The following is a 21860-nucleotide window of genomic DNA, read 5'->3' as shown; positions in this document are numbered from 1 at the left end:
CTGCTAAAACAGTTGCCGCGCGTTGATGATTATTACACTATTACTATTTCACTATTATTACGAGTACGTGTCGTCGTTCCCGTGAAAGGTGTGCAACCAGCCGTGTTTGCACACCAAGCACTCGTGTCCAAAGAGACTCGCTTTTTTACGCACGCAAACGTTCCGGTCTCTCGCTACGTGCGCTTGATACGTTTCGACTAAAGAAGGCGCGCAAAGGTAGACTTTGTTGTAGGCGATGGCAAATGGGACGATTCTACTGGATGAGTCGAGATATTTTGCGAGTCCTGAGATGCACCCGGGCCAATCTGGGTTGAAACAATCGTCCAGTATGACGACGCCTTGTTCGTGCAAACACTCGTCGGCGGCGAACGATAAATCGCGCAACGTCGTCTCTACCGTGTGCGATCCGTCGATGGAGAAGATTCGCACCGGACCGTCGTCGTCTTCGTTAAAATCTGCTTCCTTGGTCAATTTCGTGGAGTCTTTCGAGATGACTTTGATGAAATTCGGCATGTTTGTGTCCGAGTCGACGACTCCGTCCCATACGAATTTCGAGTCTTCCTTCATCGCCTCGCAAAACTTCATCGCGTGCTTCCGAAACTTCTCGTAATCACCCACTCCACTCTCGTCTCTGTTAATCTCGGCTTGGTTCTCGAAACAATCGATCGCTACGCATCTCTCGTTTTGTTTTCGCAAGGAAACTAACGCTAAAAATGACTTTCCGTGATACACTCCAATCTCCGCCAAACTCGTCTTAAAATCGGACATCTTGAACACCTTCTTCTGACACGCATCTATGGATCGGTATATATCCACGTTTCCAATTTCATAAAAGCCGCTCACTTTTGAGAGCGCATTTTTCACAGCATCTTCTTCTTCTTCTTCTTTCCTCTCGTCTTCTCTTTGCCTCCGTTCCGCTGCTTTGCGATGTTTACTTTCGTTCGGAGGAGTACTTCTCTTAGGGGAATTCACGTGAGACGACGAGAACGCTTCCACGTTGTTGTTGTTGTTGTTGTTGTTGTTGTTGTTGTTGTTGTTCGTCTTTATCGCTCTGCGCTTCGAATTCAATCGAGACGAGGAAACGTAATAACAGCAGTGGTTCCTCGTCGACGAGGACAAAAAAGCCCCAGAAGCAGAAGGAGAAGACAAAGAAGACAACCAAGCGCGCATCACGCGTGCATATTTCTCGCGCTTTCCGAGAGAGAATTTTAGGGGAAAAGTCTTTCGTATCTTCAAAAATACGCGCACGAATAAGAACAACAACGAGCGGTTGTTTGCGCGACAAAGATGGGCAACGCGCAATCATCATCGAGCGCGCGAGAAACAGCAGAGGAAGAGGAAAGGGAGAACTCGACGACGACGAGCGGACGACGAGAAGGAGAAGAAGTAATAGTGGAAATGTCTTCTGCTTCTTCGCCTCGTTCTCAAAGCGCTGAAAGAGAAGAAGAAAAAAACGAGGAGGCGAAAAGGAAAGAGGACGAGGAGGAAGAGGATGGTGAGGAGGAGACAGAGGAGGAAAACAGAATCGTGGCGTCGTGCAGAGTGTGCTTAGAACCGATACGAAAATCCGACGTGATGATTGAAAACAACAGCGCGTGTTTGTTGGGATGTAAATGTTCCCAAGTTGGCATCCACTTAAACCGAGAGTGCGGGATAAAATATCTGAAAAATCTGCAACGACCGAACCAAACGCTGACCTTGTGCGAGGTGTGCCAAAGCCCAATGTCTGAATTCGCGACTAAAATTCAACCGGTTTTAAACGCGACGACGACTTCGAGAAGGTCTTCTCCGTTTACGCTTCACGATTCGGACGGTTTTTTGCACACTTTTTCGCGCCCGCGACGACGACCGGCTGAGTTGTGCGAATTCTTTTGCTTCTTAGTCCCGTGTTTACCGTGCGTGGCGCTCGCCTACACCAACTGCTTCCACTCCACGTGCGTCTCTTTAATGCGCTTCCGAGCGTATATTTTCCTCGGGCTCATCCTTGCTCTGTTGATCATCTTTCTCTCCGACGTTTATCTCACCATGGAAGATAAATACGAGAGTCGCGTGAGAGAGCAAAGAAAGGATATCGACAACAACAGGCCTTCTAGATATCCGTCGAACGACGACGACTTTAACAACAACAACAACTTCAACGGCGGTATGAATTATAACCCGAACGCGTACGATTACTACTCGAGAGGGAGAGGATAGAATAGCTTCTATTACCACGCGTAGGGTTTAGGGAGAGAGAGAAAAGAGTTTAATAAAAAGCGTAATGTACTACTATATCGCGAACACACCACGTTTTGTGTCCGCTTCGAGGATTTCAAACCGCTTTGGAAAAGACTTAAAAATTCAAAATTTCGCTTCATAAAAATGACGGCAGAGGAAGACACAACCACCGTTGCAATGACCACGAAGGCGTCTGAATCGTCGTCGTTGTTTGCAGTCGATGATGCGCTTCATTCGCGTCCGAATTCGCACGACGAATTGCTGGATTTATTAGCGTCCTCATCTTTCACACCCTCCCGTCGTGGGAAAAAAGGGGAATTTGAATCCGCGCAAAAGTTGATGATGAATACGAACAATGCGGACACGACTCCTGGGACCACTACTACAGAGGAGAACGATGCCAGAACTGCTGCTTCATTTTCCACCTCTCCTTCGTTATCGTTTCAAACGCCGCAGAATTTATCGCAGTTAAGGACGAGAGCTCGAATGTCCCCTCCTTTACTGCAAATGCCTGGAGGTATTGGAAATACGAGCGTATCGCCGAGATCGTCATCAAACGGGAGCAAAGGAGGGTCGCCATTTTTTTCAAACCTGTCGTCGTCTCCAGAACGCGAAGTGTGCGCGATATGCATGTGCAGACTGGACGATGTGGAGTCTCCGAGAGTCAGTCGGGCAGATTTGGCGAGTCTCGTTGTGAGTACCGCTACGACGACGACCGACGACGGCGAGGACGGGAAAGAGAACGAAACGAAACAACATCAGCAAAGAAAGAAGAAAGAGATTTATACTTTACCGTGCACGCACAGATTTCACAGGAGCTGTCTGGGGGAGTGTCGCGCGAACGATTTTTCGCAGTGTCCGATGTGTAGGGAGAGTTTACCGGGAGGTTTAACACCGGATCACGTGAGGCAGATGAAGGCGAAGATGGAACAGGAGGATCCGGACGCCGCGAGGAGGGCGTACGCGGTCCAACGAAATCGAGCGGCGAGGGAGGCGGTCAGAGCAGCGGCGTTGAGGAGGCAGATGGCCGCCGGGGTGTTTAGCTCGAGTCCGACGAATTCGATGAGTTTATCGACGCCAAGTCAACAACCGAGAACGCCGTTGGCGTGTCCGCCGGGCGTGGGAGGTACGTCGCCGGCGAGCGCGAGCGGAAGCGGAGAAAAAGTGGGTGGAGGGACGTCTGTGGGCGGAAGCTTACGAAGAACGAGCTCTGGAGTAGCGAGTGGCGATGCGAGCACGGATAAAAAACCTCCGCTCCCACCTCGAGGTGTTCCTTTGAACGGAGGCGGAGACGAAGCGTACAATCGACATCGACGACAAAGGTCGAATCTCACGGAACAATTAGCCAAAGCAGAGAATTTGGACGAGGACGAGGACGATTTCGATATGGACGATTTGGACATGGATCTCTCCCAATCGCAAAAATCAGACTACCATTGAAATAGGAATAGTATTTTAGAATGCAAGCATACATACACAGGTATTAATAATCGCGCAGCAGATGCGTGTTTCTTTAATTATATATTACACACACGTACTATATAGAAATATCATTTCAATCAAAAAAGATATCTCCGGGGTTGATAACCATTGGAACACCGAACGCGTTTTCAACCACCCGGCGTCCGTCTGGTAACGTTTTCCCTATGTACTTCATCAACTCCTCCTCCGGTATGTCTTCGTATTTCGGGCGCACGCCGTTCGCGCTACTTCTACTTTCCGTCGAAGTCTTCTTTTGCGGCGAAAGCACGCGTCTCGGTTGCGTTCTTGACACCCCAGGCCTGGAGTATTTACTATTGCTCCTATTACTACTGTTGCTACTCGTACTGCTACTACCACTCACAAACGGATGCGTGGTGAAAATCTCCCACCTCGTCGTCCCGTCCACGACGTGCTCGGCGAATCGCATCCCCCATTCTCTGTGCATCGTCACGTCTATATTCCGCATCAACTGATCGAAAGCCCCGACAGAGCTCAACCCGTTCCTGATTTCCAACTCAATCGTCGACTCGTTCGCGCCAATATTCCCCGATACGAGTAAAATATCGCGCGTCGGGTCTAATCCAGCCGCTCGCCCTACCGTGTCCGCCCACTCGTGCAACATCTTAACGCACTCGGCTTTGTGGCCGTATTTCGCCACGAGAATCCACCGGGCGATCACAGTCGAGGAAGTCGAAGAAAGAGAAGCTTTACGCGTCGTTTCGCCATCGCCGTTTTCGATGATTTCGAGCCGATTGGAGGACGACATCAAAATCGATGAAAGCGAAGAAACCGGCGGTTCTTTAATTTCTTCCTCTTCTTCTAAAAGTTCCAACAGCGAATTCTTCGGAGCAGGGGACGAGGACAAGTCAGACGATTCAGACGATTCAGACGACGCGTTTTCAAACGTTTCCGCGAACAAAAGCGCAAACTTTGCGTCTCTGTCCTCGTCTTCCGGTTCTCGCGTCGAGAACCCGCCGCTGTTGCCGCCATCAACGCCTCGGCAAAGAGAAGAAGCGTTGGAAGAATTAGAAAACGTTTGAGAAGGAATCCTCCTCAACGAGACGACGACTCTTCTTCCTCCGCGATGGCTGCTGCTCTTCCGCGAAGAAGAAGAAGAAGACAAAGAAGAAGACCAAACTCTCGTCGTCGTCGTCTGAATCATCGTCGTCGTCGTCATTCAAAGTCAAAAATACTCTCTCTTCTCGCTCCCTTTTGTGAGTGATGTGATGAATAAAATAATGGGGAAAAAGCCGCCGCTTTCCTCAAAAGTTTTCCATCCATCTGTGTGCTGACAAGGATGCCGTCGGGGTCCTCTTTGTCCTCGTCTTTATCCCCTTTCGCGGGGGGGGCACTCGGTGGTGCGCGCGATGATACTCACACTACCACTAAAAAAGGAGGAGGAGGCGAAAAGAGAGGGAGGAAACAAAAGGAGGAGACAGAACGGACGACGATGAGTTTGGATTCGATCTCCGCATCGAGGACGGGGACGACTTTTCCTTCGATGGATGGAGCGACGACAAAAACTGGTCAAGGAGGAGGAGTTTTAGAAGCAAGAACGAGCCGAATATCCTTCGACGACGTGGAAAAGAATAAAGGCGGGGACGAATACGTACGAAGAAAAGTCTTCGCCGCGGGGGAAGTGATGCGACTGCAAACGACTTTGGAGGAAGATGGAATCGAATCCTCTGCTGACGAGGAGGAGGAGGAGGAGGAAGACGAAGACGAAGAATTCTGCGTGGTTCGAAAAAGGGACATCGTGTCGTGCGAGTTAGTCGTTGGCAGCAGAATAAAGAAGAAGAATAAGACGGAGACGAAAACAACACGTCAACATCGAATCGTAATCACCTCGTTTCCGAGAAAGAAGAGGTTGATTGACTACGCGGTGTTGCCTCGATTTTTGTCCTCCTCCGCGAGCGCTTTTACTTCGAGAAACGCGGGAGATGATTTTAGCGCCGCCGCGGCGAAAGGGAACAGTGGGAAACGGTTTGGACACAAGAAGAACGTTCACGTGGTCAAATACAAGTCTTTGGACGAAGCGTTAGAGGACGTGAAACGAATAGAGGAGGAGTGCGGGTTGGAACATCAGCGAATGAACAAGAGAGGGCGATTTTTGGTGTTTATAAATCCAGCCGCGGGAAGAGGGAAGGCGGAAGAAGTGTTCAAAAAACACGTGGAGCCGGTGTTAAAGTGCGCGAGAAACTGCGTGGTGGAGGCAATCGTGACGACGAGGAGTGGAGAGACGGAAGAGAGAACGTACGAGAGAAGTAAAGAGTCCTTGTTGTTAACGAGAGGTCGAGGATACGAGAGTAATACTACTACTCACAACGAAGATGCCCGAGTTCTCGGTATTATCGCCATCGGAGGTGATGGTACCATTGCCGAAGCGTACGCAGGCGTGGAGAGAGCGCAAAAAGAGCTCGGGACGCACGAAAGTATTCCAATCGGTGCCATTCCCGCCGGTTCCGGGAACGCCATTTGCGTTTCTCTAGCGGAACAGAGCGAAGAAGTGAACGATGCGACAACGATGGCGTTGCTCATCGCTAAAGGCCAAACGATTCGATTGGATGGAGCGAGACTGGCAATTTATCGCAACGACGAGAACGGCAGTAACGATACGACGAACGATACGACAAAAAGCACCAGCAGCAAGAGGAGGTTAAGTTTGGACAGGAGAAACGGCAGTAAGAAGAACGGCAGCAACACGAACAACAATAATATTAGTAACAACAGAATAGCGGTGTATCAAAACACGGCTTTACTGAGCGTATCGTGGGGGTTTTTCGCGGATGTTGATTTGGAATCCGAACGCTTTCGTTGTTTGGGAGGAACGCGCTTCATCGTCCAAGCGATTGCCAGACTCATCAACCTGAGAACGTACAAGATGGATTTAACGTACAGAGTTTCACAAGAGACCAAGTCTGTCTGCGAACGACTGGGAAAATCACTCCTCGGTCGTAAAGAAGGCGAATTCAGAACGATTAAAGACGAAAATATCCTAGGCATATGGGCTATGAACCTCCCTTGGGGCAGCGGCGACACGAAATCCGCGCCGCTCGCTTCGCCTTCCGATGGATTCTTCGACATCATCATCGTCCACCCGACGAGCAAACTAAACTTGCTCAAATTACTCCTCGACTTTGACACGAAAGGATCGCACGCAAAGAACGACGCCGTCACGTACTTAAAAACGAGCGAATTCGAGCTCACGTTACTCGGTCGATCCGATTTAACCGAAGGTGTGAGCGGTTCTACCAACGCCTCCCGATCAAACGCCGCCAACCCGCTCGGATGCGTCGACGGAGGAGAAGATCCGGATGCGCCATCTGCACCTCCCGACTTATACGAAGGTGGCCGCGTTATGATTGACGGCGAAGTCGTTCCAGACGTCTGCTCTCGCGAAGAAACGTTCACGGTAAAAGGCAGCGTCGAGAGAGGTTTAGCGAACGTCTTCTCCTTCGCGCCTTCTTCGTCTTCTCCTCAAACGTATTCTTCTTCTTCTTTCCACGTCGTCGCCGCCGCAGCGGCTGGCGGAAGCATAGCTTGACGTAACATAATAATACTTTAAGAAGAAGATGATAACAATACTAATAATAAGAATAATAAGAATAATAATACCGATAGAGAGAGTTGTTCTGTAATATATAATAATACTTACTCGCATTGCGCTTGCGCTGGAAGTCATACAATATCCCTTTAAGCACTTTAAGAGGAAACTTTTACGCTTCCGTTTTTTAGGTTCCGATGGGTCTTTTTCCACATTATTATTACGAAACGAAAGCGTTGTAATTCGTATTAATACTACTATTAACAGCATCGCGTTAAACAGTTGTTGTTCACACCAATACTAAGGGCAGAACGAAGCATAGTATTCCTCCTTCTTACGTAATACGTCTGTTTTAGACGTTGCACTACTACTCATAATACTACTACGACATCTTCTCATCAAGATGGCGGACAACATCCCAAAAGTGGATGAAAACGGCCAACCTTTATCCAAGTCAGCGTTGAAGAAGCTCGCCGCGAAAGCGGAAAAAGAAGCGAAGAAAGCAGCTCGAGCGGCAGAATTAGCCGCGGAGTTAGAGCAACAACAGCTGAACGAGCCGGATAACTGCACGGAAAACTACGGAGACATGGAGATGGTTCAATCGCAAAAGATTACCGAGACGATGTGGACAAACATCGAAGAGTTGGACGAGCGTTGTATCGGGAAGACGGCGACGTTGCGAGGTCGCGTGCACTCCGTGAGAGCGAAAGGGAAAGGGGCGTTTCTCATTTTACGCCAAGGGTCGGAAACCTTGCAAGTGGCGTTCTTCGTGGACGACGTGAGAGTGAGCAAACCAATGGTCAAGTACATTGGCAACCTGAACAAAGAATCCGTCGTGGACATAACCGGGGAGTTGGTGAAACCGGAACAACCCATCGAGAGTTGCTCGAACACGATCGTGGAAATGACGTGCCCGAAAATCTTTTGCGTGTCGCGATCGATACAGATTCCCTTGGAAATTTCGGATTTGTCCCGGTCGGAGGCGGACATCGACAACGCGCCGGAGGACAAGCAGTACTCGAGAGTGAACCAAGATACGAGGTTGGATAACCGGATTTTAGATTTGAGAACGCCGGCGAATAACTCGATTTTTCGAGTGCAAAGTGAAGTGTCCGCGTTGTTTCGCGAGACGTTGAGGAAGAGGGATATGATAGAGATTCATTCGCCAAAGTTGATTTCGGGCGCCTCGGAAGGCGGCGCGAGCGTGTTCAAGTTGGATTACATGGGGCAGCCGGCGTGTTTGGCACAGTCGCCGCAGTTGTATAAACAGATGGCTATTATGGCGGATTTTGGTGGGGTCTTTGAGATTGGACCTGTATTTCGCGCGGAAAATAGCAACACGCACCGTCACTTGTGCGAGTTTACCGGGTTGGATTTCGAGATGACGATTAAAGAACACTACAGCGAAGTTTTGGACGTCATCGACGAGTTGTTCGTAAACATGTTCGACGGGTTGAGCGAACGGTGCGCGAAGCAATTGGAGGTAATTAATGCGCAGTACCCGTTCGCGCCTTTGAAGTATTTGAGAAAATCCTTGCGATTGGAGTTCCCGGACGGGATTAAAATGTTGCACGAAGCTGGAATCACGGAGGCGGATCCGCACGGAGATTTGAGCACGGAACACGAACGAATTTTAGGGAAATTGGTCAAGGAGAAGTACGACACGGACTTTTACATTTTGACCCGATACCCGATCGAAGCAAGACCGTTTTACACGATGCCGGAACCCGGAGCTAACCCGGAGTACACGAACTCGTTTGACGTTTTCATCCGAGGCGAAGAGATTATTTCCGGCGCGCAAAGAATTCACGACCCGGAGTTGTTGACGGAGAGAGCGAAACACTTCGGCATTCCAGTTGAAGAATTGGAGAGCTACATTCGATCGTTTAGGTACGGCGCGTTGCCGCACGGAGGGTGCGGCGTCGGTTTAGAGAGAGTCGTCATGTTGTACTTGGGCTTGAACAACATTCGTAAATCGAGCATGTTTCCGAGAGATCCGAAGCGTCTTACGCCGTAGATATCTATAATAACAAACATAAAGTATTTCTATCCATCCATACATGCATACGCACACTTTTAATTTGTCATTACGTCACTTTCAAATCAATAGCCCACTCTCCTCGTAACTTACCAACCACTCGTCCGCGAGACGTACAATCGGCTTCGAAAGGTAATCTCTTACCGTCCGTGGGAACGCTTATAATTGCAGTTCCTACTCTCGCGTTTGTATTTTCGTTCACGACGGTAAATATCACGTAATACGGCGCGTTTTGAAGCTCTGCTCTTTTTTTTGGTAACTTCACCACTGGTAAAACGTCTGGATTGAGCGCGTCGTTTCCAATTCGTCTCAGCGTCCGTGAATTCCATACGCACGAGGAGCGCGATCGAACTCTAATATTTTCCTCGTCTTCACCTTCGTCTTTTGCGAACGATCTCGATGGTAGTAACACCACGTTTGAAATACTTTTGGCGTTAGACCAACGACTTCCTTCCGCGGTTTCAAAGTCATCCACTTCGAGAGCGTTCGTGCGAAGTTTTTCGAGATGTACTTTCAAGAGCGACGCGCTTTGTTCCTCTTCGGTGGCAAAAATCAATCTATCGTCGTGCGTTTCTAGTTGAAGTTTTTCAACAGTCAGAATGGCAAAGTATTCGTCGTCGTCCTTTTGTCGTGCCGAGAGCACCTCGTCGTTGGCGTCTTCGTGCTCGGACGTGCCGAGCAGAAGATTCACAGAAAATGTCGCACACACGGGCGCATGATCGCTCGACGTCACGCCGTGGCATGCTTCGTATTTATGCGCTTTCCTGGTCGCCTCGAATCCAGGAAGAGATTTGATGAGCACGCGATCGGTATAACTTGGGATACGCTTTTTGCTATAATACTCTTCAGTAGCATCGATTGGATTCGAATCATTTCGACCTTTTTCTCGTTTGAACGAAGGTGGGAACTGCAGAGGTAACTCTTGAAATCCAAAAAGGCACTTGCCTTGCCGTTGCGCGTGCAAAAGTTGGTCGCCGATCCATAATCTTCCCCAACTCTTCTGTTTGATTGTTTCCGCTATAAATTTCCATCCGACGTGGAATGGAGACGACTGCGACGTTCCTCCCGTTGAAACATTCTCCCGCTGCTTCCTCGTGTTCACTTGACTGTCTGATTCAGAATCCTCGTCCCCGCTTTCAATTTCTCCCGGAAGCTTTGCGCGTCTGTTTACGGACGTCTCCTTGACGATATCTGCCTTTGACCAGCACGAATTCCAAACGCTATTTTCGTCATCGTCATCGGCTCCAACCATTTCACTCGCGCTGTTGATTTGTACCGTCTCGTGCGCTTGAGTTGGACCAGGATCGATTCTAAAGTTCAAGTCTCCCATAAAAAACGTATGCGTCGCCGATTCTAATAACTCTAAATCTGGAGGCAATCTCCTTCGCTTCTTCTGTTCTTCTTCGTCTACTTCGCGTCGCGCATTGTCGATGTTGCTGCTAATATTACTACTCTTATTGTTGCTATTCTTATCTCCACTCATTAAACCAGAAGCCTCAGCGACTGCTTTAATCGAATGTTCCCAACTCTGGCCGTTGCCTTCGCATCCAAACGCCTTCTCGATTCTATCTCTCCACGCGCATCCTAAAATCGACCGAATCGTCTCTATTCGTCTCGTGTAGAACTTCTTTTCCTCGTGAGCGGCTAAGTGACAACCTATAAATGCGATTGATTCGCCCCCGTAAAATTGAATCTCCACCATAATTCCTCCTTTATTCCCGACTACGTTCCCCATGCCGGTCGCTTTCACGCCCACTCGGATGCTTTTCACGTTTTTCTCTAGATACTTTTTACAGTGCACCGACAATCGCATTTGCATCAACACTTCGCTTTGCACGAGCACGTATTCGCTCTCGTCGTCATTCTCTCCGTCCTCGTTCTTCTTATATTCGCTCGACTTGTTACTACTCCTAGTATTCTTCGATTTCAAACACGCCTCTACGCTCGCGAACCAGTGCTGCTTACATTTACTCTCCTCCGCGATCTTCTTCCCTCCGTAATACCCTCCAACCATTCCAACCACGAACCCAACCGGTGCTAACGGTCCAGTCGCGACCCCACCGGTTATCCCTCCCGATAACGTCGCCACCATCTTCGTCGCTTTCGAGGACCCCCAGAATGTTTTTTTCTCTTTTTTGTTCACAATCGAATCGTTTTCGACTTTTTTCTCCGCCAAGCGCGCAAAGTCTGCCGGTTGCGTGATTTTCCTCGAGTACCCGTACGACGCTTCTTGCGCGGCGACGACAACTACATCGCAATCTTCGCTTTTCTTCAGAAATTCCGTGTAAAACGTTTCGTTTATCGGTTGATTGCCGACGTTGAATGTCGCGCAATAAATCGTAACAGTTTGCCGTTCCAAACGAGTTTCCCGTGAGCGAAGATTGTTCACGCGAGAAAGACCATGAAGGGAGGCGTCGAGCGCGGTGTCGAGCTTTTTCACGTTAAACTTTTCGTCGTCGTCGTCCTCGTCCACATCTTTTGTCGTCGTCTGCATGCTGTTTAAGCGTGCAATTCGTGTCTCTCGTTGCGAAAGACGAGAAAAAGAAATGCAGTGAAAACGAGTCAGAGGCAACAGCTTTTTTTGAGTGCCTGAGGAGTCACAAGGAATAAAATTGCTACTTTTTATACAACGCGATGCGCTATCTAAATACCATCTATTATGCACGCTATTAGTATCTACTCTACGCGTACGTGTACTCGTACGCAGACGACGATGACCTTTCTTTCTTACTATTCGTATGCGCGCGGAAATGGAGCGCGTGGACGAGCGACTCCAAGGCGTCGCGAGGCGTCGGTCCTTTTTCGTCTCCTTCTTCTTCATCGACGGGTGGAGGAGACCAGGAACCTTTAAAGTTCTCATCCGGAGGTCCAAATGCCGGTTGTTTAGGCACGTCGTACGAGAAGAAGTGCCAGACGTTTTTGAGACCGTTTTGAAGGTTTTGAAGCTCTTCCGGTGTAACCGTTTCGAGGACGCTTTGGAGACGGTTTTCGACGTCTCCTTCGCGAACGCGGATGGAAAACTTCGAGTAGTCGAGGAACGTGCCTTCCCAAGGCATGTCGACGCCATCTTGTACGATGACTGGTATGCAGCCATTTCGAATATAAACGGAAAGACCTCCACTCCACCCATCTCCTGGAAGTGCGAGGCAAAATTTGGACGAGCGTATTCTTCCCAAGTAGTCGTCCGTGTGTGAGAGAATATCGAAACCGTAGACGTTTTGCCATCTTCTCGCAACTTTTTGACGTAAACCGCGCGAGTAGTCTTCACCCCATGGTTTTTCCAAACCAAGATTTCCGCTGAAGAAACAAAACGTCGTTCTTTGAGTCGCTGGTGTCCAACTATTCACGTCTGCGGGTTCGCGGACTTCGTTAGTCTTTGGCTGCGACCAAGGAGGGGCGACGATATCTTTATTCCGATTGTACGCGCGCCATGCACCAGTAACAACCCCTTGCTTGACGAGTTCATCCCATTTATCCGGTGAGTAAGCCGTGTGCGAACTGTTGCGTGGATATCCTGTATTTCCCCAATGCGTGATGAAAATTGCATTGGCAATACTGTCAGGAAAGTGCACAGCGCCTTCATCGTACGCGGCGATTACCGCGTGATCTCGACCTTCATTCCTATCGAAATACGACTGTATCTCACCTTTCTCGTTGTTGATGACATTGAATGGAATATTTCGAACGTACTCTGTTACTCGTTCTAGAAAGAGATTTGCCGCATGCGAGCGATCGCCGGGCTTTGTCTTGATCAGCGACAGCGAAACTTGCGGCGAAGGCGTTTGGTATGCTAAACGATAGCACGTTCCGTATTGCGGGATAAAAAATACGTCCGCGTTCTCGGGATTGATTGTACGATGTGCCGACCTGAGTAAGAATTCGTGAAGTGTATTTTCCAAGGAATAAAACCACTTCGACGGTCTTTCTGGGAATGGCGGCGGAGAAGCGTCGTCGTCGTTGTCGTTGTCGATGTCGTTTGGTTTCTCGTAAAATCGATCGCCGCACACAAATTCGCCTCTGTTGACGTATTTCGTCCAATGTGAGGTGAACTTTGATGGCATTTCGTACACGTATATGAAGGGACGTTTACTTTCAAGTTTCGAGTATACGGATCTCACGGAATCGATCATTCGCGATGAAGATAAACTCACGCTGTTTGGCACCGTAAGCGAACAGTCTGCGCCCCAAAACTCCTTCTTACATTTACAGAAACCATCATCGCACTCGCCATTTCCACTGCATTGATTTGGACACCAAGTCGGTATTATTTTTTCGCACGCTTTGCCGTACCTGCTTCCTGGACATTTACTGATGCAATCTCGAAAGCTTCTCACGGCTTGAGGATGCACGTTGAGATTCTCGTCTTTCTCTCGAATTGGATCAAACGTTCGAATAGAGTCTGCGTCGCACCACGACGGGAGTTCCTTTGCGATCTCTCTCCCTTTCGTTATCTTTCCTTGCTCTGTTTCGTCGCTATCATCGTAAATACCCTCTCGCGCGCGCTCGAGAAACGGCGCTTCTACTTTCAAACTCGTCGCGCTCGGATTTTCTCTGCCGAACACCATCGCAAACGTCGGCAATCCTCCCCACTCTTTTCTACCCAATTTTAACTCTTCCAACTTTTTACTGTTCCTATTTACAATGTACTCGTCCCCTACATCTCCATTTCCTTTCCACCAGTCTTCTTTTCCATACTTTGACATATCTGGACTACAAAATGGCCACTGATGCAAAACTCTCTGGGGATGTCTCGCGCCTTCTCCACACACGCACAAACCTCTCGTCGCGTCGCACGCGTGAGAGCACCGCAACTCTAATCCGTCGCTGCACGGGAACGTCTGCTCTTCATCTTCACAACTCGAGCCTTTGAACCCAACTGGACAATCGCACTTGCCGCTAAAGTAATCGCACTTGCCGCCATTGAAACACTTTTCGTGACAGTCTCCGCGCAAATCAAAAATTGACGAACTCGTTGCGCGTTTCCTCCTTTGACTCCTTGGCTTTTCGTTGCCTCGCTCGCGCACCATCCACTCGGCGTACGAACGCGCGTACACGCCGCCGTTACTCTTTACGCCATTCATTTTGTCCTCGTCGTTTCTGTCGATGTCATCATCGTCGTCCTCGTTATTCTCTTCTTCTTCTTCTTTTTCTTCTTCTGCTGATGTTTTCTCGGTGAGTAGTACTATCTCCTCCTCCTCCTTTTCACTCGTCGTTGGTTGCAAATGCTCAACACCCGAAGGCGGAGGAATTCGCTCCTCCTCTTCGTTCTCTTCCCGAAAAGTTCGTTTTACATACGCGGACGAAGAAAAGGAATTTCTCGAAAAACGACGAATTTTCATCGCCACCACCGATATCTCCTCGAACAAAATCACAAAAACCACCGTCAACGAGACGACGAAAGCGTTCAACATCGCTCGTTTTCGATTCCCGACGTTTTTGTCCTCTTTAATGCGCGATGATGATTGTTCCAAACGCTGTTGTTGTTGCTGTTGCTGCTGAAGAAACCCCACTCCCCCGCGTGGAAATTGCATTTCCTCCGTCCTCTTTCGTCGTTTACCGAGAAGTCTTATTCGTCGTCGTCGTCATCATCATCTTCACGAGAGACAACGAGAAAAGTTCTGAAGTTTTCTTCGTGCGTCGGAAACGAGAGCGTTTGTGTGGCAACCGCCCAATTAAGTGCGATGGAAAAAGTGGATAAAACTTCTGAATTTCTGCAAAAACTCACACAACATTTAGTGCGCTTGATTTACGCGCGCAGACACACACACAGAAAGAGAGAGAGAGAAACAATGCAGGCCTCGACGTCCTCTTCGTGCGCGTCGTCGTCTTTGTCGAGCAGCAGCAGCGGCGGCGTTTTTGTTGCTGCGCTTTTAACGCAGAAAAAACAGAATCATCATCAAAATCATCATCTTCAGAACCGATATAGAAGCAGAAGAAAAACGAGGACGATGGCACGACAGAACGAGGACAATAACGACGGTAACAACAGCAATCGCGAAGAAAAAGAAGGACAGTTTTCCAAAGCCGGTCGCTCGGGAACCAATCGAAAATTTACGGAGTATTCCGAGGAAGAGTTGCGAGCGCAAAAAGCGTTCGTACAAGGTGATTTCGGCAAAGTGTCCACGGCGAAAGAGACGTGGGAACCGTTCGTCCGAGCCTCGCGAGCTGGTTTGTTAGACGAGATGCAAAAGTGCGAGAATAGCACAGAGATGCTCGATTGCGACGCTGTTTTAGCGTCTTTGTTCATCGCGGTGGAAGATGACGCGTTTAAATCGAGGACATCGGTGTGTCTTCCGCAGGAGGCGTACGTGAAAAGGTTGAGAAAGTTGATGGACGAGTTTGAGATGCGGGATATCGCGTATTTCAACGGTCAGTACGACGATAGGATGGTTTTAAAAGCGTTGGAAAGGTATTTGTACGAAGAACATCAGTACAGGCCTCCAGTCGGGTGGATGGAGGCGTTTAGTCCGTACAGAACGTATTTTCACAACGTCATTGCGCAAAAAGTAGGCATCCCAGCGAGTTTAGCGGCGTTGTATATGGGGTGCGTACAGATTTTACGAGCGAGAGAGATTTTGAAAGACGAAGCGTACGTTTTGATATCCAGCTCGAGAGGTTTAGATCCGGATGTTCTACCGCGCACGCCGTGGGGTATCACCAAGGACGATTACCACAATCTCGGCATACCCGCCGACGCGAGGTGGTGTACGCCTAAAATGAGTATCCAAATGCAATTAAGAGCGCTGAAAAGGGCGTTTTGGCCGTGGACTTGGGACGATCGCAGAGATACGGGCATTGAATTGGCTTTGAAAGCGGCCGTGTTCGGGAACGAAGATAGAATGCAAACCGCGGTGAAAGGTGTTGGGATCATTCAACCGACGGGAAGACCCTTCGGCGACTTGGAAATGGCCATCCGAGCGACTGAACGTTTAGCGCTCGTGGCCGAACCGGAGAACATCAGAGATTACGGTATCTTATTGTATCACTCGCAACGATACAAAGAAGCGTACGAACAGCTCCAAAAATACCAAACCTGGCGGGACGAGGAATTCGAACGATTACAAAAAGGCGGGAAACCATCCGCGGTGGCAATCGAAGTCGACGGAACTCCGAATACAGCTCCAGACATGTCAAAATGGCTCTTCGGTGACCCTTCGGAATACGCCGAGCAAGTCGCGCGAGAGGAGCAGTGGTTGAAGCAGTTGATGCTTATTTTAGAGAGAGAGCTGTTAGAGCAAACGTTGAACATGTAAATTTTAAAACATTGTGTATTACAAGCTGTTATCACTCGTCGCGTGTCTCCGAAGTCTTTCATCGAGGTTCTGGTTCACTTTTCGCGATAAACGCTCGAAGGTAAAACCTTGGGACTCACTGGGAGGATTTCGTAATATTTCAGCGATATTCGGTTTACGCGCCCATTGAAGTATGCGTTCTCGGAAATTTTCCGTGGCTTCAGGTAACAGAGTTTGAGCTCCCGAGACTGTTTGCCTCGTCAAGTCGCTTGCTCGCCGTAACAGTTCGCCGTCGGGATCGAGTCTGGAGAGCAGACGTTCCGCATGCTTGATTTTAGGACGTTCTTCGTCCGACTGTGCGGATGCTAACAGCGCCGCGAAGAACGGCACAAATAGTGCGATTAGGACGCGCAGAATACGATGGGAAGACATAGACTGTCTTGTTGTAATGAATATGAAAAGGAAGAAAATATTTTTATTGCAAAGCTTTTCCTCATCGTTACTACGAACTATAACCTACCTAAACCACCCACAACTATCAATAATAATAATTTGAAATCCAACGTTCAACGCATTAGATGTCGATGATGTTGATTCCCGGCGGTAAGGATTGTTTTAATCGCGTCGCTTTGTCTTGGTCTTGCACTCTCAACGTGTACAAGTATTTGGAGCAGCGAACTTTGAACTTTGTGACGGAACCGGTTTTCTTGATTTTCACCGACTTGGCGTCCTTGCGTCGCGCTTTCAAAAGAAAATCTTTGATATCAGCAATTTGTTTCGGCTGAAATTGTGATGATAAACAGAGAGAGAGAAAGAGAGAGGAGGTGGAGTAGGTCAGCGAAATGAATACTTCTATAAGCGAGTTCGAGAAAAGAGTCTCGGTCCAGGAGGAGAAAATCGACTTCGTCGTCGTCGTCCCCCAACAGGGCTTCGCGCAAAAAATCCTAAACTCGAAATCGATCCTCGCGAAGGACACGCGACGCGATTCACGCTTCGTTCGTATCGAGAAAGTCTTCTTCTTTGAAGCATGCGAGCCGTTATAAAAGCTCAATACTAATCGGCGCGATCCTTCCTGCGCGGCGGCTCTCGCTGTCCGCCGCGAGACACCCGATTTCGCGCCCTTCTTCGGAAAAAAGGCGCTTAATAATAAATCGCGCCTATTCCCTCTCGCGCGAGCGATATTCTTGGAAGCTAAACGCGGCATGAATTGCACCACACTCCGCATTCTGCGCGCGATGTGACCTCCATAACACGACGACGACGACGAGAAAACAACACGAGGGAATAAAACTTACCATGATGTTTATGAAATTACTTGTGGTGAGCGTTAAAAACTGAGGGGTGAAGGGTGCGAGATGAAAAAATTATGAGCAGCAGGAAAGACTGAAAGAACAGTGAGTGAAAAAAAAATATGAATGTATACACGCGCGCCTCATTTATTAGATCGAAAGGAAGCCTGTTCTCTCTCATCGTTGGAACACCATTGTCGTCGTCCGTCGTCATCGTCGTCGAAGTAATATTATTAATATCGTTGTTGTTGTTGTTGTTATTCTTCGCATGTTGTTATCTTTTACTTCTTCTTACCGTTTTTGTTTGCTGGCGCGCTCTTCTTTTCGAAGAGCTTTTCGTTCAACGTTTTCTTCTTATACTTTGGATCTTTTTTCGCTTTTTCTTCCTCTTGGTTGTTGTGGACGAACGCCAAAAGGCCGTAGGAGATCAATCCACCCAAGAGGAGTTTCGCTTTTCCACCCAGACCTCCTCCGGATTGTCCGTTCTTCGCTTTGTTTTTCTTTCTAAACGAAGTTTGAATCTTCTTCGCCGCCGCTTCCTCTTCCTTGGAATACTCCTTGTCGTTGTAATCCGGAATCGCGCCTTTTCCATCTCTACCAGTTCTCTCTGGGGTCTTTTTATCCGGATAATACGTCAGAATTAACCTCACTTGCCCACCAACCGCGTTTCCGTCTCGATTGAACAAGTTGAAACTCTTGTCGATTTCTCCGTTTAACATCTCGCAGTTCAACACGATTTGCTTCACGTGAAACGCCGCGTTCGCCACCGCTTTCTTCCCGCCAATAAACGAACTCGTCTTTTGTTTAAACAATAAAATTCTCAATTCCTCGTTTTTCTCCTCGTCGATGGAAAACTCAAACGCGTCCGCGAAGTCGATGCGGTGGTCGAACACTTCCTTCATCTCCGTTTTTCGTTTTTGACGAGGCGCATCTTTATTTACCGGGTCTCGTATTTCCACTTTCACCGCGCAAAATTTCGTGTTCTGCGTGTCCGAAGCCGGAGTTTCCAGCTCCAACACTGATGTTTTTAATGTTGATTATGGTTTGAGTAGTAGTATTTGAGAAGAACGAGAGAAGAAGTGTGAATACGATGAAATTTCAAAACAGGAACGACGAGAGAGATATTCTTTCCACGATCGAATGCATTCTTCTTCTTCTCTTCTGAGAGAGAGAGAGAGAACGAGAACGAGAACGAGCGCGCCGCGATCTTTCGGATCGGGAGAAAGAGAAAGTTTCAGCGACGAAACGCGATCAAATCTTTACCTTTGACTCTTAAAACGCCCATTAATTATTATGGTAATTGCAACAAAGCGTCGAGGTGTTTTTATATCTCGCAAACGAGTGTGTTTGATGCACAAAACAACAACAAAAAAACTCAAAATCGTGCCTTCTTCAAAAAGAGCAGACCTTCAGAGGGAGAGGACAACACCAAGCAGAAGAAAGAGGAGGAAAAAAATGCAAAAAGAAGAACCTGCGTCGGTTCGTTTTCCAGATTTCCAGATTTTTGCGACACTTTTTTCTCCTCTTCTCTCTCTTCGTCCGTCGCGTTTGTTGGTCGTTTTCTTTCTCTTCTCGAACACACCGCATCTCCCATCTCCCATCCGATCGTCTTCCTCGCGCGCGCTGTGCTCTTCTTGGGTTTCAAACGCGAGAGAGAGAGAAAGAGAGAAGGAATAAAAGTAGTGTTGCGATCATCAACACTAATAATAATAATAATAAAGTATGATCAAACACGACATCAAAGACGGATTCAAGTGGCGGAAATACGGTCAGAAGAACATCAAATCGGCCTCGTTCCCGAGAAGTTACTACCGATGCACGAAACCGGATTGTCCAGCCAGGAAGCAAGTGGAAAACGGACTCGCGAAGTACGAAAACCAGCACAATCACGAGAAACCGAGCTTGTTATTGCTCAGTCAGCAGAAAAACAAGTCACAGCAGCAGAAAGATATCATCGGCACACCCAACAAGGTGGAAAAGAAGAAGAGTAAAGGTAAGAATCAACCCATTCTCGCCCGCATGGCAGTTGTTCGTCTTTGATTTTTTGTCTTCGTTTCGTATAAAAATATTTGACTGCTTTCGCATTTCTGTCCTGGCGGTTGAAAACTACATTTTTCTCTTCTTCGAACAGGACGTCCGCCGGGATCGATATCATCTTTAGGAGGTGTGGGTGGTTGCTACAAGAAGATTAAAGCACCGAAAGCGGCGAGGAAGTTTTACCACGACGATGATGATGATGATGGAGGAAATGATGGAGGAAATGATCGACCGCCGCCGCACCCGCTGGTGGCGGCGTTGAGAGCGCTCTCGCCGAAACTCGCGAGAAGAGAAGAAGAAAATAACGAGAAGAGAGAAGACGGGAATACTAATGAGAATAACAATAATAGAGATGATAGTAGTAAGAAGAGAAGCGACGGAGAGATGGCGGCGGCAATCTTCTCCATGGAGGAAGCGCCGTTATCGCCGGGGTATTGGGATAAAGCGGAAGGCTCGTATTTCGACGATACCGGAAATCCGCACGGCGGCGGGGGTGAGAACATCAAGACTCAGGCACGGTTCGGGACGACGGCAGTTACCGGTAGCGCGACGAAGAAACAACAGCGCCCAAAGAATATCGAGGTGAGTACCAATCACGGATACTTTGGAGGAGGAGGAGGAGGTGGAAGTGGTGGGATTACCGGATTCTTGACCTCGCCGCGATTGACCGGAATAGTGAGCAACGTGTTCACCGGCGCGAAAGATTTTTGCGAGTTTCGACAAATGCTTTCACCGGACGAATGCAACGAAGGGAAGAAGAAGAAGAAGAAGGAGAAGAAGCAAGTCGGTGGTACAAACGCGGCGCAGCCGTTTGAAAGTGACAACGAACGAAACGACGACGAAGGAGAAGAAGGTGAAGACGAGGAAGAGAACGAAACGAAGAAAGTCGAAGATCCAGGTCCGCTCGTTTATCAACAGTCCCCAAAGTGCGCAAGAAAGAAAGAACGATTCTCATCGGCGGCGATGGAGGAAGAAGAAGACGTCGACGTTGTGAACATTGACGCGACGCCTGAAAAGTTTGGCAAGAAAGATTTCAAGGCGATTGCAAAGTCCAGGCGAGGACTGCTACCGTTCATTGAAGAACAAGGCATGTTACTGGACAAGGATGAATCTGGAAGCGCGCTTAGCCGCGAAGAGACCGTTTTGCACGCTTTTTCCAAGAGAGAAGTGCACAACAATCCGTTGCAGTCTCCCAAGGGCGCCAAGACATCCTTCAAAGATGCGAAGAAAGCGAACAAAATTTTGTCTTGTTCAACCGCATCTGGTGGTAAAATTTCCAAGAAGAAAAGTAAGAAGAGTAAACTCACGTCTTCGGAGGCTTTAGCCGCCGAGACGTATTGCGAAGCCATCTTAAAAGGTATGCGACACGAAGAAGCTTCCGCGATTGCCGCGCAGAAAGTTCGCGAAATGAACGAAAAGACCCAGCGATTGAAAGAACTCGCGCGCGAAAGGAAGAAGGCGCGAAGCCTCGTTCCACCGTCAATGCCGCCGCAGCAAGGGAGCGGCGCTCTTGGAAAAAACAACTCTTTCTCGAGACTGTACGAAGCAGACGTGTACGACAACAGTAAGACGAACTCGTATCAAGTGTCTCCCGCGGTGAGTGATCACGGAGAAGGGCAGCAACCTGCTGCCAATATTGCTGTCGCTCCAGCGCTAAACAATAGCAACGTTGACACCTACACTGCTCATGATACTAATAATAATAATGCTAATGGTGATAATAAAACTACGAACGGTGGCGGCGGCGGTGGTGGCGGTTTGTGGTCGCCAATTTGGCAGATGGAAAAAGCCGTCTCGCAGTTTTGCTCGAGCTATTTCCCGAATCTGGGCGAAGACGATTTGAACCTCCCAGATCCACTCGGTGACTTTGAAGCTTTATCGCCGCCGCGACAAAAAGAAAATGGAGGAGGACACGCATCCGGCGGGTCTCGCATGATTTGGTGGACCCGATGAGAATATATTTTTTTATGATAAAAAGCTCGCATGTATACATGTATACTTATTCTGGAACTGTTTTAATT

General features: G+C 48.5%; 12 protein-coding genes across 12 annotated transcripts; 6 read left to right on the top strand and 6 right to left on the bottom strand.

Moving 5' to 3' along the window:
• Positions 1 to 57: 57 nt before the first annotated feature.
• On the bottom strand, positions 58 to 1170 carry Bathy13g01270 (predicted protein; the record flags this gene model as incomplete). Its single annotated transcript, XM_007509577.1, has 1 exon — positions 58 to 1170. One exon carries the CDS (start codon positions 1168 to 1170, stop codon positions 58 to 60), a length of 1113 nt encoding a protein of 370 aa, XP_007509639.1.
• Positions 1171 to 1287: 117 nt separating this feature from the next.
• Bathy13g01260 (unknown protein) lies at positions 1288 to 2196 on the top strand (the record flags this gene model as incomplete). The annotated part of the gene is made up of 1 exon (XM_007509514.1): positions 1288 to 2196. The coding sequence occupies one exon, from the start codon at positions 1288 to 1290 to the stop codon at positions 2194 to 2196; it is 909 nt and encodes a 302-aa protein (XP_007509576.1).
• A 165-nt stretch (positions 2197 to 2361) lies between these two features.
• On the top strand, positions 2362 to 3657 carry Bathy13g01250 (unknown protein; the record flags this gene model as incomplete). The annotated part of the gene is made up of 1 exon (XM_007509474.1): positions 2362 to 3657. The coding sequence occupies one exon, from the start codon at positions 2362 to 2364 to the stop codon at positions 3655 to 3657; it is 1296 nt and encodes a 431-aa protein (XP_007509536.1).
• Positions 3658 to 3772: 115 nt separating this feature from the next.
• Positions 3773 to 4876, bottom strand: Bathy13g01240 (predicted protein; the record flags this gene model as incomplete). Its single annotated transcript, XM_007509584.1, has 1 exon — positions 3773 to 4876. One exon carries the CDS (start codon positions 4874 to 4876, stop codon positions 3773 to 3775), a length of 1104 nt encoding a protein of 367 aa, XP_007509646.1.
• A 273-nt stretch (positions 4877 to 5149) lies between these two features.
• Bathy13g01230 (D-erythro-sphingosine kinase) lies at positions 5150 to 7243 on the top strand (the record flags this gene model as incomplete). Its single annotated transcript, XM_007509443.1, has 1 exon — positions 5150 to 7243. The coding sequence occupies one exon, from the start codon at positions 5150 to 5152 to the stop codon at positions 7241 to 7243; it is 2094 nt and encodes a 697-aa protein (XP_007509505.1).
• A 403-nt stretch (positions 7244 to 7646) lies between these two features.
• Positions 7647 to 9260, top strand: Bathy13g01220 (aspartyl-tRNA synthetase; the record flags this gene model as incomplete). Its single annotated transcript, XM_007509304.1, has 1 exon — positions 7647 to 9260. One exon carries the CDS (start codon positions 7647 to 7649, stop codon positions 9258 to 9260), a length of 1614 nt encoding a protein of 537 aa, XP_007509366.1.
• A 70-nt stretch (positions 9261 to 9330) lies between these two features.
• On the bottom strand, positions 9331 to 11775 carry Bathy13g01210 (predicted protein; the record flags this gene model as incomplete). Its single annotated transcript, XM_007509438.1, has 1 exon — positions 9331 to 11775. The coding sequence occupies one exon, from the start codon at positions 11773 to 11775 to the stop codon at positions 9331 to 9333; it is 2445 nt and encodes an 814-aa protein (XP_007509500.1).
• A 187-nt stretch (positions 11776 to 11962) lies between these two features.
• On the bottom strand, positions 11963 to 14692 carry Bathy13g01200 (exostosin-like glycosyltransferase; the record flags this gene model as incomplete). The annotated part of the gene is made up of 1 exon (XM_007509555.1): positions 11963 to 14692. One exon carries the CDS (start codon positions 14690 to 14692, stop codon positions 11963 to 11965), a length of 2730 nt encoding a protein of 909 aa, XP_007509617.1.
• A 378-nt stretch (positions 14693 to 15070) lies between these two features.
• Bathy13g01190 (predicted protein) lies at positions 15071 to 16534 on the top strand (the record flags this gene model as incomplete). Its single annotated transcript, XM_007509408.1, has 1 exon — positions 15071 to 16534. One exon carries the CDS (start codon positions 15071 to 15073, stop codon positions 16532 to 16534), a length of 1464 nt encoding a protein of 487 aa, XP_007509470.1.
• Positions 16535 to 17087: 553 nt separating this feature from the next.
• On the bottom strand, positions 17088 to 17738 carry Bathy13g01180 (60S ribosomal protein L38; the record flags this gene model as incomplete). Its single annotated transcript, XM_007509522.1, has 1 exon — positions 17088 to 17738. One exon carries the CDS (start codon positions 17736 to 17738, stop codon positions 17088 to 17090), a length of 651 nt encoding a protein of 216 aa, XP_007509584.1.
• Positions 17739 to 18083: 345 nt separating this feature from the next.
• Bathy13g01170 (unknown protein) lies at positions 18084 to 19087 on the bottom strand (the record flags this gene model as incomplete). The annotated part of the gene is made up of 2 exons (XM_007509355.1): positions 18084 to 18820; positions 19066 to 19087. 2 exons carry the CDS (start codon positions 19085 to 19087, stop codon positions 18084 to 18086), a joined length of 759 nt encoding a protein of 252 aa, XP_007509417.1.
• A 437-nt stretch (positions 19088 to 19524) lies between these two features.
• On the top strand, positions 19525 to 21792 carry Bathy13g01160 (predicted protein; the record flags this gene model as incomplete). Its single annotated transcript, XM_007509589.1, has 2 exons — positions 19525 to 19834; positions 19934 to 21792. 2 exons carry the CDS (start codon positions 19525 to 19527, stop codon positions 21790 to 21792), a joined length of 2169 nt encoding a protein of 722 aa, XP_007509651.1.
• Positions 21793 to 21860: the final 68 nt, after the last annotated feature.

Source organism: Bathycoccus prasinos (assembly GCF_002220235.1).
Source record: "Bathycoccus prasinos genomic : Chromosome_13".
Lineage (NCBI taxonomy): Eukaryota > Viridiplantae > Chlorophyta > Mamiellophyceae > Mamiellales > Bathycoccaceae > Bathycoccus > Bathycoccus prasinos.
This window is presented reverse-complemented; position numbering and strand designations above follow the sequence as displayed.